Source organism: Ascaphus truei, chromosome 3, assembly GCF_040206685.1.
Source record: "Ascaphus truei isolate aAscTru1 chromosome 3, aAscTru1.hap1, whole genome shotgun sequence".
Lineage (NCBI taxonomy): Eukaryota > Metazoa > Chordata > Amphibia > Anura > Ascaphidae > Ascaphus > Ascaphus truei.
Genome location: NC_134485.1, coordinates 279,674,304 through 279,700,411, shown reverse-complemented (window position 1 = coordinate 279,700,411; position 26,108 = coordinate 279,674,304). Strand labels below are relative to the sequence as shown.

At 43.8% G+C, this 26,108-nt stretch overlaps 1 protein-coding gene across 1 annotated transcript in view; it reads right to left on the bottom strand.

The window, feature by feature from the left end:
- SLITRK6 (SLIT and NTRK like family member 6) overlaps positions 1 to 26,108 on the bottom strand; it is a 55,985-nt gene that overhangs the window by 1,173 nt on the left and 28,704 nt on the right. The window contains exon 2 of the mRNA XM_075590872.1: positions 1 to 1,598. This exon is cut by the window's left edge and continues 1,173 nt beyond it. Within this exon, the coding sequence (XP_075446987.1) occupies positions 1 to 1,574 (1,574 nt within the window). The 5' untranslated portion in view covers positions 1,575 to 1,598. The remainder of the gene's footprint in view (positions 1,599 to 26,108) is intronic.

Sequence of the window (26,108 nt, the reverse complement as noted above, 5' to 3'; positions counted from 1 at the left end):
CCAACTAAATTACATGTACAGTCCCAAGGATTATCTTGAAGTTCAATTTGGACTAGCCAATTCAGGTCTTCTAAAACTTTACTGACGGGAAAATTAACAAATTGATTAGATTTAAGATTTAATTTTGTTAATGGAACTCCAGAAAAAACATGATTTGGCAGTGTTTGTATAAGGTTGTTATTTAAGTATAAAACCCTAAGTTTTGGCATTGAAGAAAATGTCCCAGGTAATATTTCCTTGATTGCATTGTATTCTAGGTACAAATATTCAATGTTCTGTAGTCCAATGAATAAACCTAGATTTAACCTTGTCAGATGGTTTCCACTGAGATAAAGCTTTTGTAGTCTAGTCAGATTCAGAAAGCATCCTTCCTCAACAATTTCAATGTGATTGTTTCCTAAGTGAAGCATTTCTAGGCTTTCATATTCTATAAAATCAAATTTATACAACATCTGAATTATATTTTCTGCCAAAATTAGCTTCCTCGGACTTTGTGGTGGCGGTCCAAGATCCGATAAGCTTTCGATATTACGCTCCTGGCAATGGATCACAGTGCCTGAAAGAGTGTGACTCGAACAGTGGCATGGAACTGGACAATAAACTGCTGGAAGCACAGTAGTTGATTTGGGAAGAACAAATAATGTTGGTTCCTTAGTTGAATTTTTTTGAAGAGGAGTTAACTTTGTTGGTAATTTTATACGGTCAATGTTTATTGAAGTAGTAACTACCAGAGGCAATGGTCCTGAAGGATCTTCAAGTTCATTCTTAGGAGTGGGGGCACAGATCAATTCTTTATTTAATCTTCTCAGTACACTACCTTTTACATTTTGGGGATTATTGCAGACAACATCACCTATTATGGATTGACGGGGCATATTCTCTAACCAGATCTTTAGCTGTAGTAAATCACAGTTACAAACCCATCTATTGTCTTCCAGCTGAAGGTCTAGTATCCTCCCAATATGTTCTAAAAATCCAACATAGGACAGAGTTTGTAACTGGTTACCTCTTAAGTCTAAGTGAGTCAGTGGTACAAAGCGAAATATATTTGCAGGTAAAGAATCAATGGCATTATCATTGAGAATAAGTACTTTCAGTCTGTTAAGCTTGCTAAATGTATTTGATTCAATTGTTGTAATGAAATTGTTGTCTGCTTGAAGGAACTCCATGTTTTCCAGTCCCATAAAAGTATATTCTCTAAGAATTTCTAAGGAGTTGTGATTAATATGAAGTTGTTTAAGGATATTGAGATCATTGAATGCTCCCGGGTCAATATCATCAATGTTATTAAATCCAAGATGGAGAGATATTATATTAACAAGACCTGAAAATTCATTCCTGTGCAATTTGGACAAACCATTGTTCAATAGACTAAGATGTAAGTACTGAGATGGTGATATATTTATTTCAGATAATTTTGTGATGTCCCTTTCTTCACAATTTACAAACAATATACCATCCTTCTCGTCACATAAGCACAACTTTTCACATGAATCCATTGACAATAATTCAGACACTGTCCTTCCGGATGGTGAAATAAAAAGGAGATACAACAGGAGAATGGTGACCATCATGCTGTCAAAGAGTAGTTTCTTCCCCTGAAAAATAAATGTTAAATTTCATTATTTTAGTTATGTAAAACCACAGCAAATGCACATCAACATATTTTTGCTATTAAAATACTTCCAAGGTTAAGATACACAGGAGAATATTATTTCATTAAGTTTAAGTCAGTCTACATTGTGCTATAATCTCCTACTCTGCAAGACAATACATGCCAGCTATTAGCAACATTTAATATGATAATGAAAAAAATTGTATTTTTCATAAATGCCAAACACAAAATGCAGTAAATATTGGTCAATCAGCTGAATTGTCACAACTGCTCTGTGATTTACCACAGTTGATTTACCTTTTTAATTAATGTTAAACAATACATATGTAGCCCTGGTAGGTTTGGGCTATTTTTTATCCTCCTCCTGGCAGAAATCCTGCATAAGGGCAGGTTTGCCAGGAGTAATCATGGGTTTCCCCCATGTCAGGTAGTGCACTGAGGCAGTGAAGGCAGCTCACCTGACCCGGTGTCCAATCAAGAGACACAGGGGCGGTGCCTGTTGAAACTACTTAGGGCATTTCCACTTCCTATTTAGTAGTTGAGAGTTCTGTGAGAGTCCTTGGAGTGGAAAGGACATAGGTGGCACAGACCGAGCTGCCAGGACTGGTTAGCTTGAGGCCTCCCTCCGGGGAGGGAGAGTGCACACCTCATACCCTGCTTAGGGGATAGGTGAAGGGCTAGACCCACTCTGGGTGCCTTAGGCTTGGCGTGGTGTCAGGGACATCCTAAAAGGAGGACATACTGCTGTGCAATGGTCTGCTGTGAATAAGGAAGGACAATAAAGAGCCTGCACTTTTATACAATCTCCTGCCTGAGAGTGTTGTGTATCAGGAGGAGGGGGAAACAATTCTTCTGTAGGTACTCCACCCCATACTGCTGGGGGCTGCAGGAGTTGGAGGCACTGCACCAGTGAAGAGAACGGAGGTATAACCCCAGAAACCTGTCTTGTTCTCCCCCATGTCATCGCGGGAGACTCGGGCCCCTTGTTGCCAGCAGGTACGCACCACAAAGAGATATGTAGCCTGAGCTTTAGATCCTCTAGAGGACCCTACTGATGGAGCGGCCGTTATTCGAACTCTTCACGCGTCATATACATCGCAATCCCGATTTGAAACAGCGGGATGAATTCCAGCCTCCCCGCACTAAGATGCGAGCGTGGCGAGTGCAGATAAACGAATTTTAGTGTTCTGGCTATTAAAAACATGAAATTGACACAGTAGCACAGTACTGTACACAGTACAATTCATCCATTTTATTGCAAACGAAGAAACAGAATCCATGAAATTCAAACAAAACATCCGCGATAAGCGCGGGTGCCTGGGGCAATTGGCCGCGTTCATTCTGCGTGGGGAAAAGCAGATAACACAAAATTGGCGCCGAGATGTGTTCGAATAACGGCCGCTCCATCAGTATCTGAGATTGGGTGGGGGCAACCGGGATACAGTTGGAGGCGCTGCTGAGATCATCAGGACAGGTTTTCAGCGAAGCAGAACTGAAAGAATTATGTACACTTTCCGAGCAAGTGCTGCAGAGGGAAGGGCATTAGAAACTAGGAGTAGTCAGGAGTTAACGTTCTCTCGCAAAGCTCACCCTAGTTGCCCTGAGGGTGATGTAGATCTGGGTACACACAGATATAGCAGACATGGCTATAGCTGTCCTAGTCACCTTGAGGCAGATAGTGAAGGATGCCTAGGGGGTAGCCTGATTAACTTGGGACAGGAACTTCTGTATAGGGTCTGCACTATGAGTGGCCAAAAGTAGGTTGATGCCAAAGTACTGCAGGGAAGCCCGAGTACACTAGCCAGAATCCAGAATACAAACCACAGAGTACTTGTAATGGACCGTCGGCGTGTGCGGTATAGAAAGAGAGATATTTGCCTAGTCTGGGATATGCCATGAGTTTTATCACTGGTTAGAGCTAAAGTTGAGTGTAAGTAAGTACCTATGAACGAGTTGCACTTCAGGCACTGAGAGTAGCGCTACCATGAGCTTAGTGGGTTCACCAAAGATGGCAGCTGTAGGTACATGTGCTCTGCGGGGCACTGAGGAGCTTAAAATGGCGACTGCGGTGCCATATAATGCATTGTGTAGTGCAGGAGATTCAAAATGGCGACTCCTGCCAAGCCTAGATCGCACACGTGCTGCATGCAAGCAGGATGTGCGAGAAATATATGTAGAAATGTGCCAGGTTCCTGGCACCAAAACCAGAACCCCAGCTAAAAAAGGGAAGTGGCGCCCCCCGGTGCTATGACAGGCCAAAAGACAAGCCCACGTCATGCAAATAAATTGAGTGCCCCGCTTCTACTATCCACCAGAGGGAGGGGGCACGCCGAGAGCCAATCACAGTGTTCCACCCAAGCTGAAGGAGGAGCAGGAAGTGAGTCACTAAACCCTCACCACTAAGCCCTCACTCTTGTTTGGCTGGCGACAGAAAAGGAGCAAATTGTCGAGCAAGCAAGCTAACTGATTCAACCCCTGTGCAAAAGATGGCTGATCTGAGCGTGACTACATATCAGCTTCCAGGAGGCTTCTTGGTTGTGGAGGTTGATGGCCGCGAGTACCTTCAGTGCCTGTGCATACAATGCAGGTCACTAGGGCCTGCACCAAGTACTACAGCATGATGCCAACAGTGTGGCATATTCTACCTCTGGCCTTCAGAGCCATACTCCAACCTTGTAACGCCGCAAGTGGAATCTCAAGCGACGCTGATCAAGGTGGAGGAAGCAGATGAGAATGCTGCCCTGGTCACATATATCACCCATGCGGTAGGGAATCCGGCCGAGCTACCCAGATGTGCCCCAACGGAGAGGGAAGCAACCGAAGTGGAGGTACCGGAGCGGGCACGCTTCATACCCATACCCACTAGCGGTGCAGCGAGGACAAGATGTGACTCCCCGGCAGAGGTGCCATTGTCATCCTCGTCGAACAACAAGAGAGACAGCCTGTCATCGGTGGTGATGCGCCGGCTGGCGGACCACCCCAGCGGTGAAAGACAGAGTCCACTTACCAGAGAGACGGAGTGGATGAGTCCGGAACCCCCCGACAGCAAGCGCTAGTGCAGCCTGAGCCGCGTAGAAGTCCCACGGCCATGGCAACTCCCAGTGTGGTGGAGTTGGGACCCGAGACTGCTCCTGGAGAACTGCGGAGTATCGCAAGACAGCGGAGCGGTAAGATCACACCACCACCCCCTTACTTCCGTCAGGTGAAAAAGGAACCTGCAGAGAGAGAGAGAGTCCGGCAGCCTACCTGCTCATCCGTGACCCTGCAGATCCACCGCCGCCCCTTATGTTGAGTGGCGCACTTCCGGCACGGGACCTAGAGGCTCACGGAGACTCCGTAGCGACGACCCATGATGACTTCACTTCCGGGTCAACACGGAGCTTAGGCCCGGAAGCCTTACTTGACTCCCTGAGGAGGTCAGGTATGGAGGAAGAAGATTTGAGGAGATTCCAAGAGGAAGTGGCAAAGAGAGGAGCCAGGCGCGCAGCCGCCAGAGACAGTAAGAGAGCACCTACAGGTCACGGCATAGCCCGACTAAGAGACACTGTGATGGACTATGGCGATCCTATGGTCACCGCCCCTAGCACCATTGCCCCGGCCACTGCCGCGTCACGTTCTATACCATCGGGTCCTAGTGGGGGTAAGCAAAGTAACACGCCCAAATTTTCGTTTTACTGGCGGGATTGGGTTTCAAGTGATGAGGGTTCTGATGGGGAGATAACTTGGTCAAGTCGTATACCTGTACCTAACCCCACTGTGTTTAACCCTGCACCTAGAGGTAGGACCAGAGGATCCCAGTTTTCTGTTAAGGAGGGTCCTGTAAGTCATAAGGCACCCCAAATAAACCACACAAGATATATTGATGTAACTAGGAGGTAAAGGTTCACACTCCACAGACAGAAAGACATCTGGTGTGTCCTCAAAAGATGAGTCAGAAGAAGGTATGAGTGTGCCATCCTCATATGAGCACCGAGACAAATGGTGGGCACCCTTGTTTGCGGGCTATGACAAAGGAATGGACAATACTAGGTTCGTACTCAAAGAACGAAGTAGTAGATCACTGGTGGGACATAGGCAAGTAGTCTAATGGGGAGGTTGCCGATGCACTCTATAAGAGATGGGTAGATATCAACCGAAAGCATGTAATACCCAAAGGCTCATCCATCCTATATGATGAGATTGCCCCTGGGTACTGCCAGGAAAGGCTGGGAACACGAAACTACCAAAGTTAAGCAGAGCTGATAGAGCTATTGTAGCCAAGTACAGACAGTCACACGGATATGAGTTCCCTTATGTACCAGAGCCTATCATGCAGGAAAAAGAAGATCAGAGAGACACCTGGCTAAGGGACGCAGTCGTTGACTACTTGCGATTCAAGAGCAGTAGTGCTGCCTATCAAACAGAAGAGAAAATCTGTTCTCTGATGAAAGTATGGAGTACAAGTCGTAATATCATTATACATAAGAATGTGTACAGGCCGGAGAATGGGCCTCTTCAGCCATACTATGTGAAGGTTATAGACCATAATGGACGGGAAAAAAGGAAGCCTGATCCCGCCATTATTACTAGTTGTGGGTTCTCCATGTTTGGAGTTTTCCTTTTGTTATTCACCGTCTTAGGTGTTTACAGCCTGTACTGTATGTGATGTACTGACACTATATATTCATTTGTATTTTACAGGTTGTTCACCTGCAGGATGGCCCAGGAAATTCGGTCCAAGTGGGGACCATTGGATTCCACCTGAGGGAGAGTGTAGCCCTGGTAGGTTTGGGCTATTATTCTATCCTTCTCCTGGCAGTAATCCCTGCATAAGGGCAGGTTTGCCAGAAGTAATCATGGGGTTCCCCCACGTCAGGTAATGCACTGAGGCAGTGAAGGCAGGTCACCTGACCCTGTGTCCAATCAAGAAGCACAGGGGTGGTGCCTGTTGAAACTACTTAGGGCATTGCCACTTCCTTTTTAGTTGTTGAGAGTTTTGTGAGAGTCCTTGGAGTGGAAAGGACATAGGTAGCACAGACCGAGCTGCCAGGACTGGCTAGCTTGAGGCCTCCCTCCAGGGAGGGAAGAGTGCACACCTCATATCTCCTACCCTGTTTAGGGGATAGGTGAAGAGCTAGACCCACTCTGGGTGGCCCTAGGCCTGGAGTGGTGTCAGGGACATCCTAAAGGAGGACAATCTGCTGTGCAACTGTCTGCTGTGAATAAGGAAGGACAATAAAGAGCCTGCACTTTTATACAATCATCCTGCCTGAGAGTGGAGTATATCAGGAGGAGGGGGAGACAATTCTTCTGTAGGTACTCCACCCATACTGCTGGGGCTGCAGGAGATGGAGGCGATGCACCAGGCGATGCACCAGGCGATGCACCAGTGAAGAGAACGGAGGCACAGCCCCAGAAACCTGTCCTGTTCTCCCCCATGTCATTGTGGGAGACTCAGGGACCCCTGTTGCCAGCAGGTACGCACCACACAGAGACATGTAGCCTGAGCTTTAGATCCCCTAGAGCAGCGGTGCGCAAACTGTGGGGCGCGACCCCCAGGGGGGGCGCGACATTGCCGACGGGGGGCGCGGGGTTTACAGAGGCCCCGCGCGCTTCCCGAAGGCACTCCCACTGCCGGGGGAGCTGCAGGGCCTCTGTAAACCTAACTTACCGTGGCTCCGGCGGCTTCCTCCCTGCGGCGCCATGGCAACGCGGCGTCAAAATGACGCTGCGAGGTCATGTGACGTCACGTTGTTATGGCAACGTGACGTCATTACCCCGGAGCGCGGGTAAGTTGGGGTTGGGGGGGGGCGCGGGAGTGAGGGGACAGCCGTCAGGGGGGTGCAGGGAAAAAAGTTTGCGCCCCCCTGCCCTAGAGGACCCTATCTGAGATTGGGTGGGGGAAACTGGGTTACACATATAAAAGTTTCCCAGCTGCAAAAATGTGGCAAAAGAGGAGCAAAAAAGCTGTGCCATATTTATTAAAGCAAATTTTTCTCTTGTTTACTTTGGGACCCATTTTATCAATACACTTGATGCAATATATACTATATATAAAAGAGTCTCTCCCCAACAGCCTCTTCCTCAACCTTTTCCTCCCAAGTTTTATGATCTTCTATAACATAAATCATAAACCGTTTATTCTACACCTTTTATCAATTCAGCAAAAACTGATTAATCTTATCCTAAATGGAACAGAGATTTAAAAAATATATATTACACCTTATTCAGAAAATAAATATTTCTATATACAAACAGGACAAAATTGTAAATGTAAAACATACCATGATGTTATATGTAACATTCTAATTTTTAATTATTATACTAGTGCTGAGTGGGTTTACATTAAATGTATTCATGTACTAGTAGCTACTACTACTAGAAGAGGTTAACTTTAATTATAGTTATATCAAAGAACAGTAATTTTTCTTAAATCAAGTATATTTTTTGCCTTAGAAATATAACATTAATGCTTCAAAAATAAAGTTGGAATTCTTTAGGCTAGGTTATGTATACATATTTTTTTTAGTGCAACAGAACACGCTCAGCAGACAAGATCCTTAGGAGTTAAACTCATATAGACTTATGGGGTGAATTTCTGCTTTAAAGAATAAGTGTCTACAATCTAGTTCTTATTTTCGGCTTAATCAAAAGATTTTGTGACATACACATAAGATTAAGAATAAGATATACTGCCTCCGTGGCTGCAGACCAACAGGCTGAAATCTGTGGCCTGTGAACAGCATCCGAAAGCAGTAATTTTGTAGGATAGAAGCAATGTTAATCATCACAGGCAGGCAGACAGTCTGTAAGAGCTGTGCAAAGGAGTCCCAGAGAGTAGCTGTCTCTCTCTGTGTCTTCCTGAGTAGCTCTTACAGCAATACAATATTTTATTATTTTTATTTTTGTATGCTTTATTGAAGCCTCTGAAGGTGGGTCCGATAAATTGAATTAATTTTATGGGGACCCCCTGTTTCTAGAGATATAGAATGCCATAGGGGTAGCAGTAGTTGCCCTGGCTGGGTTTTAAAGCTCATGCACCATGCCACATTGAACCAGCCGGAGCGACTATCGGCACCTACCTTGAAGATCTATAACTCCGGAAGCAGGGGGTACCGGAGCTAAAATTAATGGGGTTAAACTCTGGAGACCACTTTCTTCAGTACAGAAAAATACAAATAATAAAACACAGTATAACATTAAACATACATACATTACCCCACCCCACGTCATTACCTTAGGCCTAATCACTCACCTTGGGGCAGCTAAAAATGAACAAACAAACTGTAGTAAATAAATAGTGTTACTTACCCCTGCCAGGATGATGCCACAATCACCCTCCTTAGTGGGGTGGTTAGGCCTCCCTGGAGAGTAAAGGGAGGGGTTAATCCCTTAATTACCTTAGCAGTTTCTTCCCTCAAAGGTAATTAAGGGGTTAATGTCCAGTAGATTGTGTATTGATGGTTGGATATTGGCCTTTCTTTGTTGTTGGCGCCACTAAGGATGAGGAGAAGGAATAAAATGTCCTTCATCCTGGCAGGGGTAAGTAACAATTATGTATTATAGGGTGTACATTGATTTCTAATGTGGGTACAGTATCATTGCTCCTGTTGAGGGCATAGTTAAAAACAGTGACAGTAAATAGATTAAATGGCTAGTGTTTGTTTTAATTGTAATGTGTATTGTAATGGCATTTGGATTTTATTTTTGTTGTTGTAATGCATAGTAAAGTATAGATGGAATGGGCAAAAGTGCTATTAGCCATATTTGGCTAATGGGGCTATTGCCCAGTACTGTGTGTGCTGGGGAGGGGAGGTTGTTGGGGTGGAGGGAGAGGATGAAGGGGGATCCTGCCCCAGGTGGGAGGTTAGACCTCCAAGGGGTGCAGCATGAGGGGTTAACCCTTTTATTACCTTAGTTGTTAGCAACTAAAGTAATGAAGTGGGGTAATGTATGTATGTTTCATTTTTTAGTATGTTTTTTTATATTTTGTACTGAAGCAGGGGGTCTCCAGAGGTGAAGCCCCTTTAATTTAAACTCTGGGTAACCTCTGGTTCTGGAGTTATAGACCTCAAAAGGGGATGCCGATAACTGCTCCAGCTGTACCAAACGTGGCATATCGCGGGAGCTTTAAATCCCAACCGGATTGGCTTCTGGCACTCCATAATGAGGTCTATATCTCAGGGGGCAGAGGGGGTCCCCGCATTTGAAATTAATGGGGTTCAGCTCCAGAAAGCCTTATCTCAATACAGCATAGAAAATTAAAAATAATAAAACATTGAATTGCTGTAAAAGCTGCTCAGGGAGACACAGAGAGACTGCTTTTCTCTGGGACTCATCTGCGCAGCTCTAAAAGACATGGTTTGCTTGATCGGATTAACGCTGCGATGATCCCATTCAGCAGCATGATCCACTGAGTGAATCCTCCCAGGCAGTTTACTGCTTTCTTTGCAGCAATCAAGCCATAGCATTGCCGTGCTCTGGCTTTGCAATGTCACGCACCAACAGAGGAGTCTGGCTATAGCTGTACTGTCCCTAATCAAGATCTTAGACTGGATAACTGTTAAATATAGTAGATACACATATATTAAGTAAAATTAAGTATGAATTATATATTGCTCTTTATAGTGCTAGTTTCAATGCTAAATAATTATGCTCAAAGTCCAGAAACACCTTGTTGCTACTGTAGATTCTGGATCGCGACCATCAACCTCCCAGATGGGTAAATATAAGTGAAGGAGGCTCTGTCATGCAGACCAGGAACTTGTATTTATTTATTTATAAAATATTTTACCAGGTAGTAATACATTGAGAGTTCTCCACTCATACATTTTTTGTATATCCTCTTCCGGGATTTTCAACTCAAGAAATTCCCGCTGTGTTAATCCGATGGACCATTAGCCTCTGCAGAAATGTCACAGAAATGTACCCAGCATGTTACCTGGCTAGTTTAAGGCAAGCTTTAGAGTACTCGTTGGCTCGTCTGTACATTCTTTATTGTCGCATGAGTTCACAGCAAGCATGTACAATCACTGGGTTTAAGAGCTGAAACTCACGAACCCTAATACATGGATCAGAGGTAACCAGACAGGCTCAATATTTATTGTGGGCCTGGTTACCCCCTCATTGTCACACCTCCTCCCTCAAGATGAAGCCACTGTGGCAGTCACTACATCAGGTGGCTCCGCAAGCTTGTGACTTTTTGAGGTCTTTGGCTCACAAGGAATATCCTGTCATGAGAGTACATCAGCATTACCATGCTCATTCCCTTTCTTGTGTTGAATGGTAAAGTTAAATTATTGCATGGCAAGACTTCAGAGAAGCAGTTTGCCATTCTCCCCCGACACCCTTTGTAGCCAATTTAAGGGATTGTGATCTGTGAAAACAGTAAAGGACCTGTCATATAGATAGGGCTGTAGATTTCTCAGAGCCTAAATGATGACCAGGCACTCCTTTCCAATTGTGGCATAAGCCACTTCTCAGGGTAGCAGTTTCCTGCTCAGGTAAACAAGATGTTCACCACCTTCCTCGTTCGCCTGGCTGAGTACAGCACCGATACCATAGTCGGAGGCATCGGTCTGCACAAGAAACTTCCTGGTGTAATCTGGTGCAGCATGATGGGAGCACTAGCCTGTGAGTTCTTCAATCCCTGAAAAGCTTGTTCACAGGCAGGAAACCAGGCTACCATAACCGAGAGTCGTTTCTGAGTCAAGTAAGTCAGGGGTTTTGCAATGGCACTATACTTGGGGACACAAAATTTCTGTAATAGCCAGCGGTGCCTAAAAAAGCCATGCCCTGCTTTTTGGTTCTATGAACTGACCACTGAACTTTAGCTTCTACCTTAGCTGATTCTGGCTTCAGATGCCCTCCACCCACTGCCTTAAATATAGCACTTCTGCCATACCCACAAGACACATTGTAGGTTTCAGTGTCAGCCCTGCTTCCTTGATCCTAATTAGCACCTCTGCTACATGAATCAAGTGAGTCTTCTATGAGTTGCTAATCACAGCAAGATCATCCAGGTATACCCATGCGTAACCCTGCATCCATTCCAGTAACCTAGTGACCAGCCGTTGCAAGGTAGCCGGGGCAGTTTTCATACCAAATGTCATAACTAAAAATTCATAGATGGAGTGAAAAATGCTGACTTTTCCATTGCCTCCTGGGTCAGGGGGATTTGTCAGCAACCTTTGGACAAATCCATAGTGGTCAGATACTTTGCCCTGGCTCTCATCTAAGAGCTCATCCATGCGGGGCATGGGATAAGCATCCATTGAGATTCCGGTAGTCCACACAGAATGGTATCCGGCCGTGGCCTACTTGACAGATTTGTTTGCATTCCGAATGAGCTGAATAGACACTTTCAGTAGTCTATGTTTAATTTCCAGAGAAACAGTATATAATTCCTTTTATTCCAGAAGATTAACTTTCAATGTGTTAAACCTTTCATCTCATCGTAAAGTCCTTACAGGATTTGTTCGGGAATCCCCATCTCAAACAAATTCTGGAAGAGGGCTGCAATTCTTCGTTACGATGTAGTTAACCCATCACACTCCGGGACTGCTGACGCTGGAACTTGGACGTTTCTTGGTTGAATCAGATGAATCTGACTAGGACGGGGCAGCAGGCATTTTTATAGGGTTAATGGACCTATCTTTAACATACCTAGCCAATCCTCCCATGGAAACAACTTTTCCCACCTATCCCCGACTTACCAGTAGCTTGCAAAAAGGGCAGAAAGAAGTTGCTTCCCAGTCTGCTAAGAGCATGCGTCAAGGTAACATCTAAGCTGCTTATCATACTGAGCCCAACCTCTTACCTGGCGACAGTAAGTCTGGGGTTTGGCTACCAAGTGTGAAGTGCCCCTACTTAGCACCGGTATCTGATACTTAGCAATATCTCAGGCCACCCTAACACCTAGGGTCTCTGAGGCTTTTCTACTCCGGACTTCTCTAGACACTGGGGCACAAATTAGGAGGGTGCCCTTTGAAGTACGGAGATGAAAAATCCCTCGGCTCATTCATCCATAACATATTTACATGTCACTGGATTCATTGACGGGCTGACAGGAAAGGGTTCCTGTCTTTACATTTTAAAACACCATTGGAATACAGTTTTTTTTTATATGCAGGTTTTGTATGTGCAACAAATATAAAACCCATATGTATGTTCATGGTACACTCTTAACTAGCTGCCCTCCAAAAATTAGAGTGCTAGCTCTCTCCTAGCTCTGTTAGGGACTTAATTGAATAAGCTCTGTGATGTGGTCTGCAGGTTTCATCTTGGCATACAATGTAATGCTGCTCGCCAGGCTCGGTAACCGCAGACGGATTCCATCAATTAAGGTCAATTGGATAACAAGATCGCAGGATACATTGTTTCATTCTGGACACTTCAGCTAGACCGCAGACCACTTATCCACAACCTCAAAGTTAAGGCTTTCACTGAAGTTTCTGGGATTTAGGAAGTGCTTCAGAACTTCAAGGCAACCGCTGACTGCAGGCACACTTATTCAATTTACGCTTAGCTCGGAGCTAGCAGCTCCCCCTTGTGTTGCAAAGACAATTGGCACATTTTACATACATTCACAGTACTGCAGCTAGCTTGTGAGCTGCAAAATGGGTACAATAAAGATAGTGTAGGGGAAAACATGGCATTATGGTGACCATACAATTTAACCCCTTCAGTCCCAACAAGATCTAGGGTTAACCAGCCGGGCATAATACCTTTATCATTGGCCTGGTTAACCCTTCACTGCCACATTCATTTCTAGAGTGTGGCAAGGATGAGGCTAGTGAGTGGAAGCAGTATATCCCCTTACTCCATCCCTGACACCAGAACAGGGTCTTGCACATTTTTATTTTTACAAGATACAGGACACAGTATATTTTATTAAAGAGTTATGTTTAATAGGTATGTGTACTGATAACCTGTGAATGAACCATGGGATTTCCAAGTCATGGATTCCACGGGACCAAATGGCTACCAAGCTTGGTGCTTATGGGTCTGTGCAGAGTCCAGACTTGAAAGACTCAGGAATGCCAAGGTGTTAGACCAGGAGGGGAACTGCAGTCATGCTTGAGTACCCGCATCCTGGGCTAACACAGGGCTATCCGGCCACCATTGCCAGAACCCAGACTTTGTAGAGGCTGGAGCCACTGAGATCTCGGTATGCAATGAAGCAGAGGTGCCAGGTTGGCGTGGTTAATGCCCCTTTGCAGAATGAAAAAAGGTGTCCACCCGGATTTACAATACCGGCATATTGGTGATTGACTGGCAGGAGAACTCCCGCGCTCTGATAGGCTGTAGAGGTTTGTGCATGGGACACTGAAACCCATAAGAAGCCTTGCAGCCAATCATGAGGATAGATTCCAAGCGCCAAACAAACAGCGGCAAATTCAAAGATGCTCTGTGTTGAATGGGTGCGAGTCGGCTTCAAAGATTTTGAGTGAGAACATTTTCTAAGTCCAGTTTTTTGAGAACGTAGGGGTCACGGGTGGCATTGCATGCCGAATTGAGTTCCAGGACTTTTGTGAATACCTATCCGTCATTGGAAGGGTCTCCTACAGAGGTAATTTTTGTGACTTTCATTCCAAAGACTATTTTATTCTTTAGCCCCGTTCCCAGTAAGTATGTTAACTGTGTAAATTATGTTACATTATGTGCATGTCTTTTCCTGACATAAATTAACATTTATTTTACCTTTATTTGCTCAATCATACGATCCCGGTATAACAAGGTGTTGATAAACCTGGTCTCCCGTGACAAACAAATATTCTCCAGGAATGGGCCCTTAAATCCTCTCTTAAATGAGTCTCTTGTATTAACAGGATATCTCCTTTTGTTTTTTTGTTTTTTTAATTCCCGGAGTGCAAGTTTTCTTTTTCTAACTGAAATCAGGCCTTTGACATTAAGGTATACTAACTTTATGGAGGCCGTGTTTGACATGGTTTTGTATATAAGACTTTTTGGACCGTACATGGGTGTCGCATAGAGAGAGGGCCGAGAACCCTCTGAAATTTTTTTTTTTGAACAACTATTTTTTGTTTTTACCATGAACATATCAACATCCTTAGCATTATTATAAACTTCTAAATTACAGTGGATTTAGGAAAAGAATTTGAAGTAAACCCCAGTGGGTCAGGGAGTATGGAACAGCAGAGGGGAGGGGAAGGGTGGGTGGGTGGTAGGGGAGGAGTTCTAATCTTGGTTGTACACAGACCACTTGTCCATTGCTACATTGGAGGGGTGGTAGGAGGGGGGGGAGGAGAGGAGTCCTAATTTAATTTGTGCATAGACCGCTTGTCTTTTGCTACATTGCAGGGGGGTAGGAGGAGGAAGGGGGAGGAGAAAAAGGGGGGTGGGAGGGAGAAAAGGGGGGTGGGAGGGAGGGGGAAAAGGAGGGGGTGGGCAGGGAGGGAGGAGGAAGGGGGGGGAAGCAGCATAATTTCAGCCTCAAGACATATAAACCCTATCACGATACATTGATACCAGATAAAAAAAATCCTTTAAAGATTTCTATCTATCCATAGCTTGTATTTTGCAATTTATACATAGACATTTGTCTCACTTTAGCACCCTATATGCCATCAGGAGTACAAAGTTTAGTCTTAGTATTCTATAAATATTGCTTCGGATAGGACTTGTACATAGCCCGCTTGTCCTTTGCTACATTGCGGGGAGAGGCAGGAGGGGGGAGGGAGGAGGAGGAAGAGTGTAGGAGAAAAAAAAAGGGGGGGGGAGCAGCATAATTTCAGCCTCCACACACAAACCATATGATACAGTGATACCAGATAAAATATCCTTTAAAGATTTCTATCTATCCATACATTGGATTTTGCAGTTTATACATAGTCAGGAGGGGGATGAGGAAACATACTTGTAATACCTTCCTAAGTCTTTAGGTATGGGAAATAGAATAGAAAGATGTACTTTTATTTCTACTAGCCTTTATTCCCCAGACACTATCCAGTGGACAGACTGGACTCTGAGAGTCCCCTTGTCACGGTAGACCAAGCTTATTAAGACTTATTTACCGGGATCATTGATTGAGAAAAGCAGAGAGATAACAATAAATTGTATTTATTCACATAATGAATGTACACAACTATGTTACACAAATTACAGGAAAAAGACACTTACTTTGGAAACTGGGATAACAAAACAAAACTTTTCTAGTTGCAAACACACCGCAAAATAACTCCCGGCCACTTTTCCTTCCTGTGGCCTCTTTCTGTTGGATCCTGGTCACTTAGCCTCTGAGAAATGTAGGTGATTTACTCAGAGCTGGAACTTCTCAAATGGGACTGAATCTCAGGTGAATCACACAAGATGGAACTGATGGAACTCATGAAAAACGTAGACGGATCTGATGGAACCAACTCTCTGACGGACTGCATGACCTTTTAAAAACTCCCAAATGTCCATCCTGTCAATCTGCAGCGAATCACTGCGTGGAAATCAAACGCCCCACCCCCCACCTATGGGCATGCTCCGCCAGTACTTCAGGTAGGATGGCAGAAGTTTCAATGTATGCTGCGAGCATGTGCCAACTTTGCATTCCAGCCGCTTAGCACATTTAACCAAACCTACTTCCCTGGAGACATAATGCCTCCCTGTCGTAAATCAGTGGTGAGAATGACAGTCTTACCCCAGAGTAAAACTCCGCCCCCAAGGGACGTTTAAAAACTGCTTTTCGTATCTAAATGTACTCATAACTTCAGTTCTGTAATACTTCCTGACACGTGAGGCATAATACATTCCGGCTTGCATGCCGGTCCCAATGATACTAAACATAACCGGGTCATCCTAAAATTAAGAGTCTGGTGCAATGACCGTCACTAGCTTGCACTAGTATCCCTACGCGTTTCTTCACACTTAGGTGATTTCAGATGTGGGGCCACCGTTTCTTCCCGCAGGTGTCCCCCGTGGACCCGCCAGCCTGGTACCCGTGGAAAGTCCGAGGCGACCTCAGGTAGTCTCCAGAGGTCCCCGCAGACCTAAGGAACCAACCCTGTATGTAAAAAAAATAAACCTGTCCTATACATTTAAATACATAAATACCCCCCCCCCCCCACACACACACACACATACACACACACATACAGTACAGTAATGGGCAAAATAACTATTATCCAGATATGGATAATAGATTATTTGTCCATTATTAAACACATTAACTAGCATAATAAAATAAATACAGGTCTACTAACCTCATCAATATGAATTCTCTCCGCCTGCAAGTTCCCTCTGTCCTCCGTAGCCAAAAAAATACATTGCAAATACATTCTGGTGACACTTAACCCCGTAAACACCTGATCAGTTAATAACTGCAAAGGTAATTAAGGTGTTAAGCCACCCTGGCCTGATAAGCACCCTTCACCCATTCATTTGTAACGTGGCTTCATCGTGTGTGTGTGTGTGTGTGTGTGTGTGTGTGTATATATATATTTAAAAACATGCACAAATGAAAATAGCACATCTTCAAATCAATAAATCACATAGCATATCAAAATTAAAATATTAGATAGCCACATACAAATTTAAAAAAAATCCAAAATATGGCATTCTCCCAATCGCCAATCAAAATATTGAATTTTACAGATGCATACAATCTGTACACCAATGTATTGTTTAATATATAAAGTGATGTTTATTGTGGTTAACAGGGGGGGGGAGGGGGTATTGTCCATATGTCACGTGTGGGTAGGCCTCCCTTGTGGGTCTTGGATGAGGGTGGTTAGGCCTCACGGGTGGGGGGTTAGTGGGGGATGGTGTTTAGGCCTCCCAATGAGTGGTGGGGTGGGTTAACCCCTTAATGACTATAGCGGTTCATGACTTATGTATGTTTTTCAGCACCCGAGGGAATGGACAGTGATGAAGATGAGGATGGCCTTCATCGTGGCAGCCGGAAAGGGCAAGTGCAATATGTATTAATTTTATTTATTGTGATGAATGTATTTTAAAATGGGCAAATGCACTATTATCAATATGTAATAGTAATACTGTATGTTTTTTTTTGGGGGGGGGGGTGTATTTATTTTTAAGTATTTATGTGTTTTTAAAATTATTTTTTGGGCCACAGAATTGGTACTGCAGGCAAGCGGGGACACCTGCGGGGAACACCCGAGGGCCACCGCCTTCCTATAGTAATATATGTACTGTATGTTAGGGGCTATAGGGATTGTTGGGGGCACAGGGGGTGCATGTTGTATATTGCAATGTTTATTGGTGGCAATTGTCCCCAATAAACATGCTACTATCCCTTAAGCCCTTCATTGCCTTAGCGGAGAGCCGCTATGGTAATGAAGCAGCATTAATGTATTTTTAATAATATTGTGAGTGAACAGGGTGTCCCCTGAGCTGAACCACATTGATTTCTGTCTCAGAAGACCCCCTGGTCCCGCACACTAGTATTAAAAATACATTAATGCTGCTTCATTACCATAGCGGCTAGCCACTATGGTAATGAATTATTGTTTATTGATATGTGTGTTTTACTCAGTGTAGATGTGCAGGGGGTCTCCGGAGCTGAACCGCATTGGTTTCAGGTCTGGGGACCCCCTGCTTCCCGAGATACAGGCCCCTTTATGAGGTGCCGGTAATCCCTCTGCTTTTTTTACATTTCGCGGTCACGTGATCGGGACATTTAAATGCAGAGAAAAAGAAAAAACAGGCGCACACCTAGTGCATTAAAGTATAACAATTCGGTTTATAGAACAATAAAAACAGTCAAATACCCACTCACAAGTGTACACGGTATATAAGCAGGTATGAGATAGGCTCTCATTAGCCAATACTGCCGTCCAACTCAGCAATGGTGTCCTTCTCCTGTGTGCTCTACGCGTGGTCTCCTGCAACCGGAAGTGACGTCCACCCGGTCGGGTGCCCCACACAGGAAATCCCTCCGGGAACCAGTACCTTCAGCTGCCTGCTTCTGGTCACTGCACCACCGGGGGAAAGAGGGATCCAAACTTCTGCTTTGCCTCTCAAAGCCTGCAATAGTTCTCAACCCGCAGTAAAGATCTCCGTGGGAAAATGACTCCTCTGTCTTAGCCACGCCCTACGCGTTTCGTCATCTATGATGACTTCATCAGGGGTACCCATTGGATGTGCCCCCACAGTATTTATAGCAAGGATATTTGCATATACTAATAAAACAATTAAAAAGTTAATTACAAAAGGTTCAACCAGTCTATTGCTTTAATCTTAATGCAGTGCAAATCCCAATAGACTGGTTATGAGGACCACACTGTCTTTCAAAAAATGTGATTAGATAAATATTTGTATTTTACAATTTACAGAGATATGCTCAATGCATTGGATAATTTGCAGATTATTGCTTGATGTATTAATGCATAAGCTTAATATGCTATTAACATTGTTTGAGAAGTAATTAGTATTAGTTCTATTTTTGTTTATAAATTGAATCTGATTTTAATTTTAATAACCTCATAATAATTTTGAAGTTTGATTTGAACGAATGACTAAGTGACAAATATGTTATATATGAAAAAAGGTTATGTCCAGAATTGGAGAAGCTATTACATGTAGAATGAAACTACCAGTTTAACCCCTGCACCATTAGCCAACAGCTTAGTTGCTAGGATATTACACGGACTGAAGTTCCACTTACCAAGTCTTAGTAAATATACCTGGTGTTATCCATTGGCAATTTACAAGTATATGGATTGCAGTTGGAGTCATTGGTGCAACAAAGGTTGTTATTAAACAGGGACAGAAGAACCCTCAACATGAAATAATGATAGTGTGTGTAATATAAAAGTACATATTATTAACCTATGTGATGTTGATAAAACTACCTATATGTGAAACATGAAATAAATATAGTAATGATGTATATAATAAAATAAATGTGAATAAATGTATGTGTGTGAATTAACGTGAATAAATATTATAAAGATCTAACTAATCAAATAATGTGTGAAATTTACACTAACGCTATTTATGTTGTGACTAAATAGGGTAAGGCCATTCGCGAACCAGAACAGACACATCCGCAATATGGTGTAAACCATAGATAAACCAACCTACAATAGGGTTATTATATATAATCTCTAAAGATAACAGTATGGAAAGTTATATTTTTAGACCTGACATGTCACCATAGTTCAGAGGGAATGCTGTAAAGCATTCAAACCAGACCTCCGAAGGATCACCCTCCATGGGTGATCACACTATGGTGCTTGTGTCAATATGGTCATTATGTCCCTTAGGGTGCATGGTATCTAAAATATACATCCAGTAAGTCTCCCTCATACACAATCTTTTAAAGCGATCTCCACCCATATATGTGGGGGGAATGTACTCAATGCCCATAACTCATAGGGACTTTGGATCTTTATGATGTTTAGTACAGTAATGGCGGGAGAGGTTGTGTGTTTGGCATCCATTTATTATATTTCTTCGGTGCTCTAAAAATCTTGTACTTAGAGCTCTTGTAGTGCGGCCCACATATTGTAAGCCGCATTCACATGATATCAGATAAATAACATACTCACTGAGACAGTTAATATATTCTGTTATATCATGCGAAATGCCATTAGATTGAGATGTAAATTTATTAGTTTTAATCAAATGTTTACACGTAAGACACCTGCCTCTCCCACATCCAAAGTTTCCCTTTTCCCTGATGTGAATGGAACCGTCCACTCTTTTTGTGTTTACTACTTTTGATGTTTTTAATATATATATGGGAGAATGTGTGTGTGTGTGTGTGTGTCTGTATATATATATATATATATATATATATATATATATATATATATATATAAAAAGTAGATTTTACCAGATTGAAGTCCGGAAAAAACGAGACAGCACACAGTCCAGTAGTTCCAATGAAGTTGTATTCAAAGTAACATGGCACCACCTCCAACGTTTCGGTCCACTCAACGTGACCTTCCTCAGGGACATGCATTGCACTACTGGACTGTGTGCTGTCTCGTTTTTTCCGGACTCCAATCTGGTAAAATCTACTTTTTACATGTGCATATGGGGCTAGCATCAGCATCTTACTTATGTTTACAGTGTGCCAACTGAGATGATTTTTTCATATATATATATATATATATATATATATATATATATATATATATATATATATATATATAAGAATGTGTGTGTGTGTGTATGTGGGAGAATGTGTGTGTGTGTGTGTGTGTGTATATGGGAGAATGTGTGTATATGGGAGAATGTGTGTATATGGGAGAATGTGTGTATATGGGAGAATGTGTGTGTATATATATGGGAGAATGTGTGTGTATATATATGGGAGAATGTGTGTGTATATATTTGGGAGAATGTGTGTGTGTGTGTATATGGGAGAATGTGTGTGTGTGTGTGTGTGTGTGTGTGTATATGGGAGAATGTGTGTGTGTGTGTGTGTGTGTGTGGGGGGGGGGGGAGAATGTGTGTGTGTGTGTGTGTGTGTGTGTATATTTGGGAGAATGTGTGTGTATATATATATATATATGGGAGAATGTGTGTGTGTGTGTATACATATAGGAGAATGTGTGTGTGTGTATATGGGAGAATGTGTGTGTGTGTGTGTGTGTGTGTGTGTATATGGGAGAATGTGTGTGTGTGTATATGGGAGAATGTGTGTGTGTGTGTGTATATGGGAGAATGTGTGTGTGTGTGTATATATATGGGAGAATGTGTGTGTGTGTGTATATATATGGGAGAATGTGTGTGTGTGTGTGTGTGTGTGTGTATATATGGGAGAATGTGTGTGTATATATATGGGAGAATGTGTGTGTGTATATATATATATATATATATATGGGAGAATGTGTGTATATATATATATATGGGAGAATGTGTGTGTGTGTGTGTGTGTGTATATATGCGAGAATGTATATATGCGAGAATGTGTGTGTGTGTGTGTGTGTGTGTGTGTGTGTGTGTGTGTGTGTGTGTGTGTGTATATATATATATGGGAGAATGTGTGTATGTGTATATATATATATATACACACACACAAATATATATATATATATGAGTGTGTGTGTGTGTGTGTGTGTGTGTGTGTGTGTGTGTGTGTGTGTGTGTATATATGGGAGTGTGTGTGTGTGTGTGTGTGTGTATATGGGAGAATGTGTATGTGTGTATGGGAGTATGTGTGTGACACCAGAGGTACCCCCCCAATCAGTCACCCCCCCCAGTCAGTAAGTCACCCCCCCCCCCCCCAGTCACGCCGTCTCCCCTCTCTCTGGTCTCCCCCCTCTCTGGTCTCCTCTCTGTCTGTCTCCCTCCCTATATATATTAACTGTCCTATACAACACCAAAATAACCTATACTGCTTTCTTCCAGATTTAATTTCTCAAGCTTCAGACGGGAGACATCGGAATCCCCCCTAACCCAGAAGACAGGTAGAAAACACCTCCCCTCCAACTATTATCACATGACGGGACTGAGGTACCTGGACATTGAGGGACTGCGGATCAGGTAAGATCCCAGGTGGGATTGTTGCTTTAGATATTGTGAAGTGGGGGCATCCAGACACTGGATAAAGGGTGCAGGAAATTAGTCATTCACATCTGGCTTTTTTTAGTAAATCCGACATTTACACACACATACACACACACACACACACACACACACACACACACACGCGTAACCAGGACTAATTGTAGTATAATGTAATACAATAAATAAACTTAAGTCAAAAACAAATGTTGTTCTTACTAGGAATTTATTCAATTTATTTTTTTATTTGTTTTAGGGCGGGGTTGGGGGCGGGACTAGGTGGCAAGGTGAAGGTGAAGGTGGACCCCTTTTCCGGTTCCGGTTCCACGGAGGAGACTCACGTGACGACGTCATTGATTGTGGACGCATGCTGGTGATCGAGCTGCTTGGCACATGAGAGCCTATCTCATACACGCCTATATTTGCTGTATCTTTGTGAGTGGGCATTTGTAAGATTTTATGTTCATTTAATACATTTTTATTGTGGTAATGCACTAGGTGTGCGCCTGTTTTTTTCTCTTTCCTTTTTTCTATATATATATATATATATATATATATATATATATATTCAGCCCTGAGTGCACAGCCCTGAGGAAGGTCTCTCTCTGCAGACCGAAACTACTACTTTGAATATACCCTTGGTGTGCTGTCTCCTTGTTACTGGACTTCAATCTGGTAATATCTCATCTATCTATCTATACATATACACACACTAAATTATAAACATTTAATAACATATATTGTGTCCTGTTTCTGTGTGTTAAAAGTTATGAGTTCCTATTATGGTGTCAGGGATGGAGTGGGTGTATATATCCCCTACAATCACTAGCCTCATTCTTGGCACACATGAGAAAAATACTTTTAAAACTTTTAGACACTGTAAAACCTGCTCAGCTTTTAACCTAACTGGAGCTGTGTGAGGATTCACCATCCTGATGGTCGCAGACCGTCTCCTCACCTCAACAAGCCTTCCGTGACAGACACTCAGGATGCGCGGTCTCGCGGTCCCAGAACGCGCGTGGATCTTGCGCGGCCTGATCCCCCCGTCCGCAGATTTGGACCCCGGCCCCCGCTCTGACGCACGACGGGTGCATTCGGCCAGCCTCCCTGCTGACGCGTGATACATGTCCCGCCTCCGCTCTGGTGATGGACAGGACCGGAGTGGGAGTGATGCGCGCTCTCGGCTCCGCCCCCGGACCTCTGTGACATGCGCAGGACGGCACACGAGCAGTTCCACCCCCATCCCTGATTAGGCTGCATCATAGGGCACACCTGTGTGCACCAGCAGCCCATCGGTGCTTACTTCCTGGTTCCGCCCTTGCTGGCTATTGGAGGCTCCGCCTTCATATACCTTCAGTCTGCTCTCATTCATTGCTGAGCATAGTTAAGTGCGACACCGTGCCTTGCTGCGTTCCTGTGACCTTGCCTTGCTGTTAACCTCTTGTTGCCTAACCTGCTTGTCTCTTGGATTCCGCACCTCTCCTCCTGATCCGGCCACGAACGACCATTCTCCTGTCTCCAGTCCTGACCATGGCTAAGTACTCCAACGATCCTATATTCTCCAATCCTGAACCTGGCTTCGTACCCAGACAAACCGCTACACTCCAATCCTGAACCTGGCAAGTACTGTGACTTTTCTCCAATCTGTAATCCTGACCTGGCTTGAATGACTACTCTACATCATAGGCACGCCCGCGTGGCTGTGGGTTGGCGTTAACCTACCTCAGCACCGCTTCGTTTGTGGTGAGCTACGCGTTATAGGCTGCGCTTATAGTGCCGGCTACAGTTACGGCTAACGTCTCCTGTCTCCGTTGCCCAAGCGAAAGTTGTAATTTGAGTTTGGGAGACGTCTCTTTCTACAAGGGGAGTGACGGAAGGTAGAGGGACGGGGACAAGAGCAAGGGGGAAGGCTGAAATGGAGAGGAGTTGTAATTTCTGTTTGTATGCTGAATTTACGTTACTTTTACTTTAAATTACGGGATAATTTACGATTTTAAAGTTGTTCATATAGTGTGTTTCACTTGACAGACACACACAATCAGGGCCGCCAACAGAAATCATGGGGCCCAGGACAAATGAAAGCAGCAGCCACCCAACCCATAGCACACCTTCCACGGAAAAAAAAAAATTTTTAGCGCGCAACTTTTACTTAACACCCCAATACATTTAAAAAAACACCCCCAACACATAGCAAAAAACACCCCAACCCCCCCAATACATATACAAATATACCCCAACCCCCAATACATCTAATAAATACCCCAACCCCCAATATAAATGTAAAATACACCCATACCATTACATATAAAAATCAGACTTACATTTGGGATGATCTCAGGTCAGGCCAGTGGCTGCAAGGGGTGCTGGCGTGGTGCCAGTGGCTGCAGGGGGGGGGAAGGTGTGCCGGTGGCTGCAGGGGGGGCGGTGCTTCAGGGGGATGTGACTGCGGGGGCTGGGGCTGCTATGGGTGGGTGGTGGCTGGCGGTGCTGCGGGGTGGGGGGGCGATGGCTGACAATGGGGGGGAGGGGATGGCCGACAATGGGGGGGGGAGGGGATGGCTGACAGTGGGGGGGAGGCGATGGCTGACATCAGAGAGATAGCAGGAACATTAGGAGTGGCAAAATCAACCGGTTGGTACATTTTGAAAAAAAAAAAACACACGGGTGAGCTCTGCAACACAAAAAGGCCTGGACATCCACGGAAGACAACAGTGGTGGATGATCGTAGAATCCTTTCCATGGTAAAGAAAAACCTCTTCACAACTGTCACGGTAGACCAGGTCTTATCAACAAATTAATACCGGGATTCTGGACTGAGAAGTACAAGGCGGGTTAAAATAAATTGTAATTTATTCCTTTTGAGACAAACACACAATATTTCACATTTACAGACAATATACACTTAATGGGATGGGGAAACGAAATGAAATGTCCACGGAACAAAACAAAGTCTCTGGGCACCTCTGCAAGTGGGTGCACGATGTGAGCCATGCGACAGTCCTTGGCTAGGGACGCAACTTGCCAGCCCTATATCTTCGCCAAAAGGAATTCTTTCGTAGGATTAGTTCGGGAATCCTTAGCTTAAACGAATTCTGGAAGAGGGGATCAATCTTCGCTACGATGTAGTTAACCCTCACATTCCGGAACAGCTGAAGCCGTACATGGACGTCTCTTGGTAAAATCTGAGGTGAATCTTAGATGGAACTGATGAATCTAACTTTCTGACTCACTCCATAACTTTTTAAAAACTTCCCTTGTCCATCTGTTAACGTGCAGCCAATCTGTGTGCGTGGGAATTTCCTCCCTGGCCACTCACATAATTTTGCCGGGTGGATAACCCCTGGCCTCTCTTGCTTCAGAACAGTGACAGAGCATGTCAGAAGGGACAGAGACATCGTATCAGAATTATAAGGAATGTAACAAAAATTGCAAAAGGGCAATTAAATTAGCAAAAATGGATAATGTAAAAAGGATAGTAATAGAAAGTAAGGTCAACCCTAAAAAGTTCTTTAAGTACCTTAATAACAAAAAAATGAGAAAAGAAAATATAGGACCCTTTCAGTGTGAGATGGGTAGGCAGATTATTGGAGATAAGGAAAAAGCAGAGGTATTAAACAAATTCTTTGCCTCTGTGTTTACCAGGGAAGAATCAAGTTCAATAGTAGCGCCACAGGAGGAAGCCACAACCTCCATATTAATGACCAATTGGTTAACTAAGGAAGAAGTTCATAAGCGACTTGAAAAAATTTAAGTAAATAAGGCACCTGGCCCCGATGGCATACATCCAAGAGTTCTCAAGGAGTTAAGCGCAGTAATAGCAAAACCATTATATTTAATATTCAAGGACTCCATTTCCACAGGCTCTGTACTACAAGATTGGCGTAAAGCAGATGTGGTGCCTATATTTAAAAAGGGAGCTAGATCACACCCGGGGAATTACAGACCTGTAAGCCTGACTTCAATAGTAGGGAAACTACTTGAATCTTTAATACGGGATAATATTCAGGAATACCTAATGGAAAACAAA